The sequence below is a fragment of the Microtus oregoni genome, unplaced genomic scaffold, assembly GCF_018167655.1.
Source record: "Microtus oregoni isolate MIOR12 unplaced genomic scaffold, Mior012 000003F_ref0000135, whole genome shotgun sequence".
In the NCBI taxonomy this organism is placed as follows: domain Eukaryota; kingdom Metazoa; phylum Chordata; class Mammalia; order Rodentia; family Cricetidae; genus Microtus; species Microtus oregoni.
This window is the reverse complement of record NW_024543062.1, coordinates 29,457,286-29,471,682: the sequence shown is the minus strand read 5'-3', so window position 1 is coordinate 29,471,682 and position 14,397 is coordinate 29,457,286. Positions and strand designations below refer to the sequence as shown.

Below are 14,397 nucleotides of genomic sequence, written 5' to 3'. Positions count from 1 at the left end.
GGAGTGAGGAACAATAGTTCAGGTAGCAGGAGTTCTTGAGGACGTTCTACCGGACTCATGCCTTCAGAACAGCCGTGTCTGGGTGTGTACACTGTCGTATGCATTGGTGTCCCACACTTAGTGTGAAGCTCCTTAAGACCAGGGATGGCAGGCAGTACTGGGTGCCCCAGAACCTCGTGTGGAAGCCAGTGTTCCTTAGACTGGGACCCTGCTTGAGACATGTCCTTGACTAGGGAAGTTGAGCAAAGTGAGGTCATCACAGTGTCCCTAATCCAGCACAGATGAGGTCCTTTACAACCTGAGGGAGGCCAGACAGGGACACATGCCTATAATCCCAACACGGGAGGCTATGGTAGTCAAGACCAGCCTGGGCTAGACAGAGAGACCCTGCCTCCAAAACAGGCTATAATTTGAACCCAGGACAGGCATACACAACCAGAATGCTATATGGGCCTGGAGATGGCTACCCACAGGCTAGGGGATGGGGGAGCAGGGGGAGCAGGAGACCAGACAGTTCCTTCCCCACAAGAACCACACCTGGATTTCCAGTCTCAACCATAGTGAGATGATTCACTCATGACTTTAACCCCCAGATTAGGACTCTGTCACAGGCACCTGAGTGGAAGGGTGCGATGGGCCTCTGACTCTCCTGTCTGTTTACACCTCAGTGGCTCCCCGCTAACTAATGTGTAGGGCATAGGAGTCACCTCATTCCTGGACTCTGCCATCTGGTGGCTCTGTCTCTCTTCAGGTGATTCACTGACTGCTGCCATGCAGGGCTTCCGGCCACCACAGCCCTTAGCACCGTGCTATACTCACTGCCTCCCCCCCCAGTCCTCCAGAGAGTCTGGACACTCTTGGGGACAGGCACCTTTAAATTAATCGTCTGCTTTCATCTAGAGGGAGGATCCCGGGACCCATCTGAGGTACCATGGCTATCCATCACTACCCAGAAGCAGGCTGGGCCAGCCCACATGATAATCCCACCAATGCTGGCTAACCAAAGGGACTCTGGATGGGGGTGGCCTGGCCCTGCCCATCCCTTGCAGGAAGCCAGGAGGAAGACCACCAGCAGACTCAGGATAATCCCTGGACCAAAGAAAGATATGAGGCCTATGTGCCCACTGACCAGGGAGGATCGGGACTAATGAATCGGTAGAATGCTCTAGAACTTGTCTCTGGGTATTCCCCTTGGAAAAGAAGGAGGAAGAGTCCAAGGCCAGCCATTCCTTGGCATGCCCAGGAAAGTTCCAGAACACAGAGGTAAAAGAGGAGGCAGAGGCTTCTGCTCCACACTGCTGCCTCTGTGAAACTGTTCCAAAGCCACTCACTCTTGGAGAAAGTTCTAGAGAGAGAAGGACCTAGTGTATTCAGCTGGGTCCACCAAAGAGCAGGAGGCAATTTAGAGAGGGTGGTAACACTTGGAAAGCAAAGAGGAGAGGCCTCAGAGGCATCCCATCTCCCTCCCTCGTGGGCTCCTGCAGAGTCAGGGGATAAATACCTGCTTTACTCTTCTTCTTGGACACGGTGCAGCTCTTCACGGCTCCCACTTTGGAAAACACCTGCAAAGACACACGCCCGTCACCGGCTGCCTTCCAGACAGACTACAGCTGCCACCACTCCCTTCTGTGAGGACCTGTCTCTGAGGAGAATGAGGGGGCCCAAGAGTTCTAGGCAGGGCAGACAGTGTGTTGTCATCAGGCCACGGACTGGGGTTTCACATCCCTCCGGCCCCCCCCCCCCCAATTCACTCACTTCCTTCAGCGTCTCCTCTGTGGTGCTGAAGTTGAGGTTCTTAATAAATAAAGTGCATCCTGGGACACTTTCTTCCTCCTCCTCCTCCTCTTCCTCCTCCTCTTCCATCTCGCCTGTGGGGGCCTCTGCTCCTTCCCCTGACATCTTTTCACCCTCTGGGTCGAGCGCTGGCGCCATCAACAGACAAACCAGTGCATTACATGGGGTCATTGCAAAGGCACACAAGTCTCAGAGACTAATGGAGCACAGACCCTGCCAGATTACAGGGGTTCTGCAGGCACTGGAGGGCTTCAGCAGGGGGAAGAAAGAGAAGGAGGGCAAGGGGAGAAGGAGGGGAAGAGAACTATAAGACAGGCAGGCAGACACACAGACACCCTGCTGTTGGCTCCATTTGAGAAAGAACAGATACTGAACACAAAACTCTTGAGTGCTGAACAGGCCCAGGCCCTCTCTAACTTAACTTTAAATTACTACACAAACTACTTTCTTTAACCAGGAACCTAAGCAAAATGTTACTTTTCTTCAAAAACAAAACCAAACAAAAACCCAGGGTGCTTAGTGAACTTCCAGATTAAAATTCGATTTTAAATTTCTCAAAACTGCAGAACGGGGATGGAACAGACCCTTCTCACTAACTCCAAACTCAAGGGATTCAACCCAAAGCCCCCAGAAGCACTGCTGTCAGAGATTCCAGCCCAAGTGACGGTGACAGCTCTCAGTCCAGCTTCTGCCTGCGAGAAGGGCTTCCGTCCTGGAGCTCAGCTCTGCCCACCTTCCCATCCTTTCTGAAAGCCTCACATCACGAACCCACCCTGGTAAGTCCAACGGCTATGGCGCAGTGACCCTGCCTCCTCTCTGAAACAGTGGGAGACATAGCTGTGCCTTCTATGAGCCTGGCCCAGAACTCAGACTCAAGCCTTGGTAATCAGGTAAGTCTCCCAGCAACGCTACCACAGTGGAGGAAAAGTGTGACTCGTGATGGGGAGTGGGGACATCAGGTCCTGGGGAAGGCTCAGGAGGCTTGTGACATCTCTAACACGTGTGCTAAGACCTTGAGCTGTTGCTTCAGGAAACATGAGAGCCTAAAAAATATTTTGGAGGCTTCTGCGTCTGAACCCTAACAATCAGGCAGTCTCAGGTTGGTGCAAGGTTCATCAGAATCAGGAAAGCCATTTTCACAGGGAAGATGGTGGTAAGGAAGATGACGGCTCAGGAGGTGTGGCGCCCACTACAGCGGGTGTCCCTTCTTGGAACTGGTCAGTGTCTGACACTTGGGGACATCACCTCAGCATGATAAGAAAGGTAGAGTCTTCAGGAATAAAAAATAGCTGTTTTTAAAAACCCAGTTTATCAATTCTTGCAACTTAAGTTGGTAGCACTTAGCCTTCATCCTCAGTTGGGGCCAGCAAAGGAACTAGTTTGCTGGCCTCATGCTCTAAGTCCTGGTCTGTGCCCCACTGCTGACCCTACCTTCCTTCTATCCCTGGTCTGGACTCAGGCCACTCTCAGCAGCATCCAGGGGACAGGAGCCTGGCAGCCCCTGGCATGTGCCTCTGAGCGTGATCAGATGGTCACAGGGAGACGACACTCAGCTTTAACAACAAATTAAGCTAGGAAAAGTTGTGTTCAGTATCCAAGTAGCAGGCTAGCTACTCCTAGTCCCAGCCTCAGAAGATAGGGGACTTTTGAGCATGGCTGGCATCTACTCTTAGGTGTCTGGCCAGAACAGTTCCAGTGGCCTCCTGGGTCCAAAGAAGGGACTCCTGGCTGAAGCACCAGGAGGGTGGAAACAAGGTCTTTAAAAGAATTGCTCCTGCTTTAGCCCCAAGTGACAAAAGAAAGGAAAAAAAAAAGGTATCATGAAATCCAAATGGATGACAAGAAAAGCAAGAAGAACCAGAGAGAGGGAGTAAGAAAGGTGGAGGCCTGGGCAAGGGCAAGGGCTGGGGCTGGGGTGAGAAGCTAGATGCCAGGTGCGATGCAGAGTCTGGAAGGAGCAGAGAAAAAGCCACCTCCACCTCAGTCAGTACAATGACAGACAGCCATGGGTGGCCACAGGGGGCGCCATTATAATCAGGCTGCAGGATTCCCCTGCCCCTCCCCACTCCAGGCTCCTGTGAGGCCCACAGCACAGCCTGTTATCAGCAGCCAGCAGCTTCGTGGGACCTCCCCTGACTCACAGCCCTTTATCTGGAGGTGAGGGTCTTGGTTGTGGGAAGATAAAACACGTTGTTCCTCTCCCTCGGGACCCATGCTGGGAACAGAAGCTCACTGCAGAAAAGCCTGCCCATCCCCCTCCTCCTTGCCTGTGAAATCCAAGTCTGGGTCACAGGCACTCTTGGTCCTCACCCCACAGGGATGGGAGAGCTGGTGGCACCTCAGAAACAATGTGCAATGGGCAGGGAGTGAGGGGGCACAGGATGGAACTCAGAGGACTTGGGACAGAAAGGGGACTGTGTAGTAAAACAAAGATAAAAAGAGCCACAGGATGCAGTGGGCCTGGGCAGGGTTACAGCCAGGGACAGCTTCCCAGTCCAAATATGGGTAAGTGCTCGGCCTTTCTCCTAGATCTGAGGACCTCGGTGCAGGTCACAGGTGGTGGCCCTGGAAACCAGCCCCTCCCAGGGTCAGAGCCTGGTGGGGACAAGGCAACAGGGCACCAACTCCAGACCCCAGACGCTGGTGTCAGGAAACCTCTAGTTCCAGAGAAAGGTCTGCACCCAAGGCCACTGACACTACTCAGCCCTACCAGGCCAGCTAGAAGCTCTGCCCAGCAGGCTCTGTGTGGGTGGCTACAAGAGCACCTGGAGAAATGCCACTTGGCTCCCAGCCTATGGGTGACAACAGTGACCTTGGTCATTCTGGTGGCTATCATCCATGTTACAGACACAAAGACAGAACTCGGAGAAAGGAGACACTCCTCAGCCAATGCAGGGAACACTGGACAGCACGTGCATCTCCCCAGAACAACGCCACTGCTGTATAACTGTACCTCAGGATCCCACTGACCACTCAGGGGCTCAAGGACACAACTACCTAAAGTCACCTTCACACCGCAGTGTCCTGACCACTCATGGGCTCAGGCCACAACCACCTAAAGTCACCTTCACACCGCAGTGTCCTGACCACTCATGGGCTCAGGCCACAATCACCTAAAGTCAGCTTCACACCTTAGTGTCCTGACCACTCATGGACTCAGGCCACAATCACCTAAAGTCAGCTTCACACTGCAGTGTCCTGACCACTTGGGAGCTCAGGCCACAACCACCTAAAGTCAGCTTCACATCACAGTGTCCTGATCACTCATTGGTTGGGGCCACCAAACACCTGAAGCCTCTTTCAAACCTCATGTGTGCCAGAGGCTCAGGCACCAGCACACCATAAGCCAGCCCTCCCTGCAGAGGGATGGAGTCACAGCTTCCCACAGTCCTCTACGCTTGAAGCCATCCTGCCGACCCTGCCCTGTGCCTAGGGCTGCATGCTGAGCACCTGGGGTGCAGTGATAGACTGGCCCAGGAACAAACAAGGAGAAACAGTGTGCGGATTCCAGTGTCACCTGGCGGGGGTGGGGGTGGTATATATCAGGACAGGCAGGCAAAGCCACACACCATCTTCATGGCTGGCTCAGTGCCTCACAGGCTGATGCTGCTGCCCAGTCGGGAGATGGGCCTCCTAGGGTGTGTCTCTAGGAACCCTGGCCCTGGCTAACTTTCATGCTTGACAATAGTACTTGCTTTATGCCAAAACGTATCATCCAGGTTCAAGTGTAGTTCAGAGCCAAGAAGGAAGGCAGCTGAAGGCCGGGGGTGATATGGGGTAAGAACTAACCCAGAGAGAGGTGGGCAGATCAAAGCTAAACACTTGCAGAACATCCACTGCCTGAGGTTCCAGCCCTCAACTCTAATGTAAAACAAACACAGGACTGCGAGAAGGGACGTCTCTTGACTTATCACAACCATGCTGCCTCCTAACAGAAACTAGCAAAGGGTGTGTAAAAGGTCTCACCAGCTACAGAAAGTGTCAGGGTCAAAGGGCAGAGACAGAAATGCCTTCCCATCTGGAACTATGGCCTCAGGCAGACCCTCAGTGGAGCGAGCAGAGATGTCACTCAACCCGGGCAAGAATCTGAGCCTCCATCTGCCAACCTCATTACTGGCCTTTGCTTTTCTTGGGGCAATATAGTCCTGTGCCCATACACATTAATATACAAAGACCATAGGAAGTGGGTGTAGTCCCAGCACTCAAGAGCAGAAAGGCAGGGGATCTGACGCTCGTGAAAGCCCTCACATCTGCTGGTCCACTGCCCAGGGTGACCCTGGCACGACACCTGGGTGCTTCATGTTCTCGGAGTGACAGCACTGCTGAGCCATCAGTCTGATGGGGGACAGTGATCCTGACCCTGACATCATCAGTGAGGCACCAGCTAGGGGGACCACTGCCTTTTCCTTTTCTGGTCATGCAGCCACTGGACACCAGGGGCAATGTGGCACCCAAGCTGCTGCAGAGGGACCATGTCTTCTAGCAGCCACCTTGATGATGGAGACAAGATTTACACAGCCTCTTTCATCCCTGTCAATCACTCAAAGATTCTGTCCCTATAGCCCTCCACCAAGAGGCTGAAAGTTGGCCACCACATGTGGCTCACTTTTTAAAGGGCACTTGATGCTCTTATGCAATCTCTCTGCAGGGCATCTATCTGGCCAGTGGCCCAATAACAGTCTCAGCTGCCCTCGCCCTCTTCCTAGAACTGCCCACAGCATGGTGACCCCAGACTCTGTTCTTACCTGTCTCTGACTCTGCCTTGTCTTTCTCTGCAGTCTGCGCAGGTTGGGAATCTTTCTTCTGTGGGGCTGCGCCAAAGACACCAATTGGAGCCCACTCCAGGTACAGCGGGACATGATGAAACTGTAGGGACAGGGGTGCCAAGGTTGTAGGTCCCCATCAAAGAGCTGGCTGGGAGACTCAGTGCCACCTGACAGAAGAGCCTGGGGGGCAGAGGTGACAGGCACGGAGCCCTTCATGCATAGGCCAGTCCCAGGACCCTTGTACAGCAAGATGCCAGAGTACAGCCTGTGGAGACTCCTGTCACACTGAGCCCTAAGAAGCATAAAAGTGTCAGACAGACAGAAATTCCTTGTACAGGGCTGAATGGTGGCTTCCCAAGATAAGGTCACATGTTGACCTTGAGCCCTGGAGCCTGTGACTATGACCTCTGCAGTATGAAGCAGATCCTGGAAGGAGACTACCCTGTGCTAAGCGTGCTCTAAGTTTAATAAAAAACAAACAAACAAAAAACTCCCTGCCGGTGTGTGTGTGTGTGTGTGTGTATGTATGTGTAACACCCATAATCCCAGTACCAGGGAGGCAGAGGTAGGCAGATCTCTGTGAGTTCAAGGCCATCCTGGTCTACAGTGTGAGTTCTAGGGCAGCCAGGGCTACCCAGAGAAACCCTGTCTTGAAAAACAAAACAAAAAGCCCAGAGGGAGGAACGGTTTGAGCAAAGATGAGACTGGAGTGACGGTCAAGTCAAGGGTCACTGGGGTTATCAGAAGCAAGAAAGTAGGGGTCACACTCTGTCCTGCAGCTGGCAGAGGAGGGAAAGAACCTGCTGCTTGGTGGCTTGGGCTCCTGGCTGCCAGCTTTGGGGAGCCCAGACTCGGTTGTCTGATGCCACCAAGTTGGTGGCCACTTGTCACACAGTAGCCCAAGAAGCTCACACCTACTAATTTTTCTTTAATCAGAAGTCAGGAGGCAGCCCCAGGTACAGCTCACGGCCAGCACAAGGAGGGCAGCAAGCTCCTAGACGGAATGTGGACTTGGACAGAGCCTATGTGTGCCAGGCCCATGCCAGCCTGAGGGCGCCACCAAGATCAGTGGCCATACCTTGGAATAGGCCAGGTGCCTGAAGGCCTTACGGGCCTCCAGGGGCTCCAGGAACTCTACAATGGCTGAGATGCCACCTTCAGGCAGCAGCACACGGCCCAAGCTGCCAAAGCGGCCGAAGATCTCCTGGAGTTCGGCTGCCAGCGTGCCTGCTGGGAGGTTCTTCACCAGGATCACAGTCTTACTTCGCTCTGCTGCAGCCTGAGAGCAGATGAATGTGAGTGACAGCAGGAAGGTGACCTCAGCATGGCTTCAGCACTGACCACTGGTGGTGGCCCCATCAGGTAAAGCTGAGGGGCTTGGTGGGGGCTGGGGGGACACGGGACTCACACGTTTATTTCTTGTGTGCTTCATGCCCCACAGGCGGAACCACACCTCCCCCAGTTCACCCCAAGCCACACAGATTCCAACAGTTCCTGATCTCAACCCAGACTGGAATACCCAGAGTGGCTCTGTGGGCTTCCAAAGGACAGAGCCACATCTCAGTGCCCAGGTTCCTTGCTGGCACTGCGGACCAGCTGCCCAGGTGTGGAAGGTAGGAATAGCTGGGGGCTTTCATCACTGGGTACACCCGACCTTCTGCAGGGGATATTCTGAGGGGCCACTCCTGCAGGCCTCCTCTTGGTTCAGGCTCCCATCACCCACAGGATCCGTCTACATCTTTCCAGCCTCCCTCCTGGGAAACCCTTTTCCAGCTCTGTAGTGGAGACCCACTACGTGCAGTGAGGGACTCACCTGGCTGAAAGAGTCCAGGCAAACGCCATTGTCGAGAAGGAAGCTGCGAACCTCCTGGACCAGCTGGGTCTCCCCCAGAGCCACACGCACTGCCACACTGCCCTTGGTCTCCTGTGGGAGGAAGAAGCCTGGAGCTGTCAGTCGGTGGCTCAGAGGGAAATGCGTGTGGTCCACGCGCATCATTCTCTATGCGGAGGCTCCCAGGACTAAGACTCCTCTGGACTTGTGCAGTAAACTCTGGACTCCTTGGTCCCTCCCCTGGTTTTCCTCAGGTAGCTGGCCCTGGTGTTCTTCTAGCTCACTGCCTGCAGGGGCTTCAGACTCATCCACCTCAGCCTCAGGCAGCTCCTACCCTAGGTTCTTGTCACCTGTCATTTGTGTCTCCCTCCACTAGAGGGCACCAGAAGAGCAGGTGCCCTGTCCTGAGTATGGCTGGGTTCCTGACATCTGAACCAAAGCAACTGTCCCTCTTAGGTCAGGCTGTGGCCGCTCAAAACAGTGGCCATGTCACCAAATGCGGCCTGCTCAATTCAGTTCCATGCCAACTATACACACCCACACCAAAGGAAGACAGGAAAATGGCTCGGGCTGTTTTATACTGGCATATGTTCTAACAGGAGTACTTTAGATAGCCTGACTTTAAACACCATGAAAATGAACCCTGCTTGCTTCTCTGAAACATGACTACTAACTACCTCATCTGTGGTGATGTGTTCGGTATCCAGGGACAGTGCTGACCCTGTGACAAGGGAGGGTGAGCTATGAGCAGTATCAACTGGCACCCTGGCTGACCGGGCCATAAGCTGCTCCCACTTCAGGGTTGGCCTAAGATAACTAACTCTGCGGCTGTCCAGGTCCAGACACCTGCCCCGCGGAAGAACTGATCCGATATAAATCACAGGCAGAGCCCCTTCACTCACGTGATCAAACACTTGGCTCTTAGTGGCGTTGTACTTCTGTGCAATGGCATCAGCTACAGCATTTGGTCCCATAAACAGCGTGTTCCAGTTGTGAGAACTGAGGAGTAGGGGCAGAACAGAGGTCACATAGTGGTTCCCTCCCTCCAACTCTAGGCCATGAGCCAAGCCCACGAGGTCTGAAGACCAGGAGACTGAGGGGGTCGCTAACATTCTCTTAAGCCAAGTCTCAGACCTAGCTCTGGGCAGGGACTCTATGCACCCCTCCTCCGATGCACGCTATGCTGCAGGTCCCGGGGAAACGCTGTTTCTGTTCTCCATGTCTCACAAATGGGAAAGCTGAGGCCCTAAGAAGTGATGAACTAGGACTCCAGCACCATGAAGAGTGAAAGACAGGGCCAAGGGAAGTGGAGCCTGGGACCGGGACTCAGGGGCCACTGAGGGCTGACTAGGACCTGGAGCTGCTGACCCTGGACCAGGGTTCAGGGGCCACTGAGGGCTGACTAGGACCTGGAGCTGTTGGCTTTGTCCATGGCTTCCTTCTTCTTCTTGTAAGAGGATCCCGGGGCATCTGCCTCCTGGCTGGCTTCCTTCTTGATAGTGGAAGGAAGGACGTGGAGCATCCTGCCCTGGAGGGAACAGAAGGAGGATGTAAACACAGGTTCTTCCCTTAAGGAAAATGGCTCCCAAAGGGAGTGTCACTATTGGGAGGTGTGATTTTTGTTGGAGTAGGTGTGGCCTTGTTGGAGGAAGTATGTCACTGTGGGGGTGGGCTTTGAGGTCTCCTATGCTCAAGCTTCCCTCAGTGTGACATTCAATCTATTTCCTGCTGCCTGCATGTCAACATGTAGCAGCTCCGTCTCCAGCACCATGTCTGCCTGCACACTGCCATGCTCCCTACTGTGATAATAATGGACTAAACCACTGAAACTATAAGCTGCCACCTCAATTAAATGTTTTCCTTATACGAGTTGCTATGGTCATGGTGTCTCTTCACAGCAATAGAAGCCCTAAAACACCTCCTCTGGTCACAAGTACACTAGATCCACATATGGCTGGAGGGAGACAGCAGAGGGACCTTGTGGTTTGTGGCAGTTTGAATGAGAATGATCCTCATAGGCTCACAGATTTGAAAGTTTGGCCCCCAGTTTGTGAAACTATTTGGGAAGGATTAGGAGGTGTGGCCTTGTTGGAGGGGAACACTGAGGTTTCAAAAGCCCACACCATCTTCAGTTAGCTTTCTCTCTGCATCATGCTTGTGGCTGGAGAGGTAAGCACTCAGCTACTGCGCTGGCACCATGCCTGTCTGTAGTCACACTTCTACCATGACGGTCAGACTCACGCCCTGAAACTGTCAGCCCCCAGTAAACTCTTTAGAATTTAAGACATCCATGTGTCAAAAGGCCGGTCACTGTAGTGAGGCCAGCTGACACCACCATGTGCAGGAAACACGGTTCACGTTTAAAAAGATTTAATTTATGTACATGTGGTGTGTGCCTGAGCCTGACTGTATATATATGCACCATGTGTGCCGGGTGTCTCTGGAGGTCAGAATCTTCTGAAGCTGGAGTTACAGGTGGTTGTGTGTGATCCGACACGGCTTTAGGGACTGAACTTTGATCCTCTGGAGGAAATGTTCATTTTTCTTCTTTGTTTCCCCCTGTCTTTTAAGATGGGGTCTCACTATATACCCCTGGCTGGCCTGGAAACTATATACAGACCAGGTTGGCCTTGAACTCACAGAGATCCACCTGCTTTTGCCTCCTGCGCGTTCTCCAGCTCTGGAAACTGTTCACAGCCCCACAAACCTGCATCCCGTCCTGTCTGTCCCTACCCAGTGAGAGAACATGAGAAGTCCACAGGTGGATGCAGGTCTAGCCTGGTGACAGTGACATGCCATCTATAGATCAGGAACAAACAATCCCAACAGGCAGCCTGGGACTCAAGCAGGTATACCGTACGCACTACCTGTTACCATCGGGCACGCCCTGACTACCTGCTTCCCACTTCACTGTCTGCCAAGAAGTATTTCAGGAGGCAAAGGGCACACTTTTCACTCAACAAATACTCTGTAAGTACCCAGTGTGTGCCAGGCTGCCACAGAAACCAGGCCCCTGCCTTTAGAAATTCCACCCTCTAGAAACTCACTTGAGGCGACAGCACGGCAAGTCGCTGTGAGCACTAAGGTCTAAAACAACACACACACACACACACACACACACACACACACACACCTGCACGGCAAGTCGCTGTGAGCACTAAGGTCTAAAACAACACACACACACACACGCGCACACACACACACACACACACCCCTGCACGGCAAGTCGCTGTGAGCACTAAGGTCTAAAACAACACCACCACCACACACACACACACACACACCCCTGCTTCCTTGAGCCCAGCAATCTGACTAGTCCTGAGCAAACTTACCTGGAATACCTGCCCATCTACCTCGGCATAGGCCTTCACCGCGTGCTCAGGGAACATGAAGGTGACGAAGGCAAAACCTTTGGGCTTCTTGGTCAGGCTGTCGATGGGATAGTGGAGTTCTGACAGGGGACCTGGAGATGGGAGAAGTGCCAGTCAGCTGCAGGCCAGAGCACTAGCATTGGGTATTGGCCAGGGAAAGGTCTGAACTGGTGAGATCAACAAATGGCTGTTCTGGACCAGCCCAGGCTTCTGGGTCCCACAGGAGAGTATGGCAAAGGCCAGCTGGCTTAGCCGCCCGAGGTGTGGGCTATCTCCCCACTCTGCTGCCTGCTCTATAGGCTGCCTTCCCTTGTCCCTGACACTTAACACGCACAGGCCTGTTTCCTCACCTACGAAATATCACAAATCCCTGGTTCACAGAACAGGTATGGGGTGAGCTGTACCAACACACGAGGGCAGCCAAGGTGGTGGCATGTAAGTGCCATGACATTCCCACACAAGACAAGCAGAACTTTCCACTCTGAACAAGGCATGATCGCGTTCTTACCATGAACCTCCATCTTCCTGAATGGACACCCACAGTCTAGACAATCCCTCTCCTGTCCAGTCTGGCCGTACCAAGCAGGAGGCAGGAGAGCCTGGCAGGACAGCTGTGGGCACACTGGGAGGTTTCACCACCACGCCTACTCTCAGGACCCGGTTCTTGGATGAGCTACTTCAGGCATGCTCCAAGTGTTACGGTCTCAGTCCCATTTAGAGCCCTGCTGCCCCCTGTGCGATAATCCCGGCCCCATGGACAAACATAGCCCCGAAACCAGACAACTTACAGGCTGGTGAGTTTTCAGTGGGAGAAACTATAACAGCAGCAACACTAAGGACAGCATGCAAGGCCCAGGGCCCAGCCCTAGCACTGTTAGGAAGAAAGTTAGCTCTGGGAGGGACTGACCAACTGGTCCTCAGAACAGGACAAAAAGGACATAGTGCTGGTCTCTCCAGCCAAGCCAGTTCAGGGTCCTGAAAGTGGGGAGGGGAGTCAAAGAAGAGAGGATGGAAAAGGCGGGGGTGGTCAACTAGCTGAGATAGCTCAAACTGGCATCAGGGTGCCCTTGCAAGGGGTGTGTCATGCAGAGAGGCTATTAATCTTTCCCTAGTGAACTCTTCAGGTTTAGGGGTACTTTAACTCCCTGGCATAGTCTTGTATCTTTTTTTCCCCTTGACAGAGGGTCTCACTGTGTAGACCAGGCTGGCCTGGAACTCAGAGATCCATCTGCCTCTGCCTCCTGAGTGCTGGGATTAGAGGCTGAAGGGCTTGTGCCTCTGGGCCCATCTACTTAACAGCCCGAGATCCAGGCTTTTAAGGAGGTGTTCTTTACCTGGGAGTAACCACTCTGGGGGGGGGGGCACAGAGGAGAGAACAGCACAGGAGGAAGGACCTAGGACCTGCTAGGACCAGAACCACTGCTGCTGGGCTTGGCTCCTCCATTTGTTAAGGGGTACTCCTGCTTATTTTAATTAAACTCCTGACTGCTTGATTCTCTTTTAAAAGCTAAAACTAGGGTAGAGATTGGAGGAGACCAAAGGATCCCTTTAATAACAGCATTATACACCCAACAAAAAGACCTGCCTCGAGCTGGGCGGTGGTGGCGCACGCCTTTAATCCCAGCACTCGGGAGGCAGAGGCAGGCGGATCTCTGTGAGTTCGAGACCAGCCTGGTCTACAAGAGCTAGTTCCAGGATAGGCTCCAAAACCACAGAGAAACCCTGTCTCGAAAAAACAAAAAAAAAAAAAAAAAGACCAGCCTCATGCTGGGCATCTTTAATCCCAGCATTCCAGAGGCAGAGGTAGGTAGGTAGATCTCTGAATTTGAGGCCAGCCTGGTCTACAGAGTGAGTTCGAGTCCAGTCAGGACTATGCAGAGAAACCCTGTCTTAGAAGAAAAAAAGGCACTGTAGTACACTCTGGTAACACCTGCACTCAGGAGGCTGAGGCAGGAGGATTGCTACAAATTCAAGGCCAGCCTGGGCTATATAGCAAGATTTTTGTTTCTAAAACAAAAAAGACTTCTGACAGCCAGGTGCCTCGGTGTCTATTAAAGATGGGACAGCAGTGACACCAGCCTGAGACACCACTCTCCCCTCTGCTCCACACTGGGAGAGGACAGAGGCCTGTCCACACAGCAGAGGAACCTCTAGATGATGGAAGCAAATCCCACCCAAGACCAAGTGGATGCAGCACCCACCATAGACAGAGAACAGCTTCTCCAAGTCTTCTTCAGAGCTGGTGTAGGACAGGTTCCGCACAAAGAGCCTCCCAGAGTCGGCCAGGTCCTCCTCCTCCTCATGTTCCCCGAGCGTGCGGCCCTTCCAGGGTGTGGTGCTGCTCTTTGGGGGGCTGTGGGCCTTGGGGGCCTTCTCCCTGAAGACCTCAATATAGCGTCCACCTACATGAAGACAGGGGCCATGCCTGTATGTGCCTGAAGTTGGCTGAGCTTCCCGAGGGTGGCATTAGCTTCTGCTCTGCTGCTGTCCTCCCAAGTTAGCCAGTGTCACAGGCTGTTCCAGGGAGCTGGAGCTCAGGTCAGCAAGCCTGCCCCCTGCATGTCACTCTGGTGGATGGCATTATGTGCCATTTCTCCCTTCCCTTTCCCGTGTTCACTCTGTGGCTGTGGACTCT

The 14,397-nt window shown here is 53.3% G+C and overlaps 1 protein-coding gene across 1 annotated transcript in view; it reads right to left on the bottom strand.

Annotated features, from left to right (window-relative positions):
* Positions 1 to 14,397, bottom strand: part of Rbm19 (RNA binding motif protein 19) — a 94,242-nt gene that overhangs the window by 59,247 nt on the left and 20,598 nt on the right. The window contains exons 10-18 of the mRNA XM_041649132.1: positions 13,964 to 14,164; positions 11,724 to 11,854; positions 9,801 to 9,919; positions 9,294 to 9,390; positions 8,374 to 8,484; positions 7,639 to 7,839; positions 6,540 to 6,660; positions 1,756 to 1,922; positions 1,502 to 1,562 (exon numbers count right to left, since the gene is read on the bottom strand). Coding sequence (XP_041505066.1) covers positions 1,502 to 1,562; positions 1,756 to 1,922; positions 6,540 to 6,660; positions 7,639 to 7,839; positions 8,374 to 8,484; positions 9,294 to 9,390; positions 9,801 to 9,919; positions 11,724 to 11,854; positions 13,964 to 14,164 — 1,209 coding nt within the window. The remainder of the gene's footprint in view (positions 1 to 1,501; positions 1,563 to 1,755; positions 1,923 to 6,539; positions 6,661 to 7,638; positions 7,840 to 8,373; positions 8,485 to 9,293; positions 9,391 to 9,800; positions 9,920 to 11,723; positions 11,855 to 13,963; positions 14,165 to 14,397) is intronic.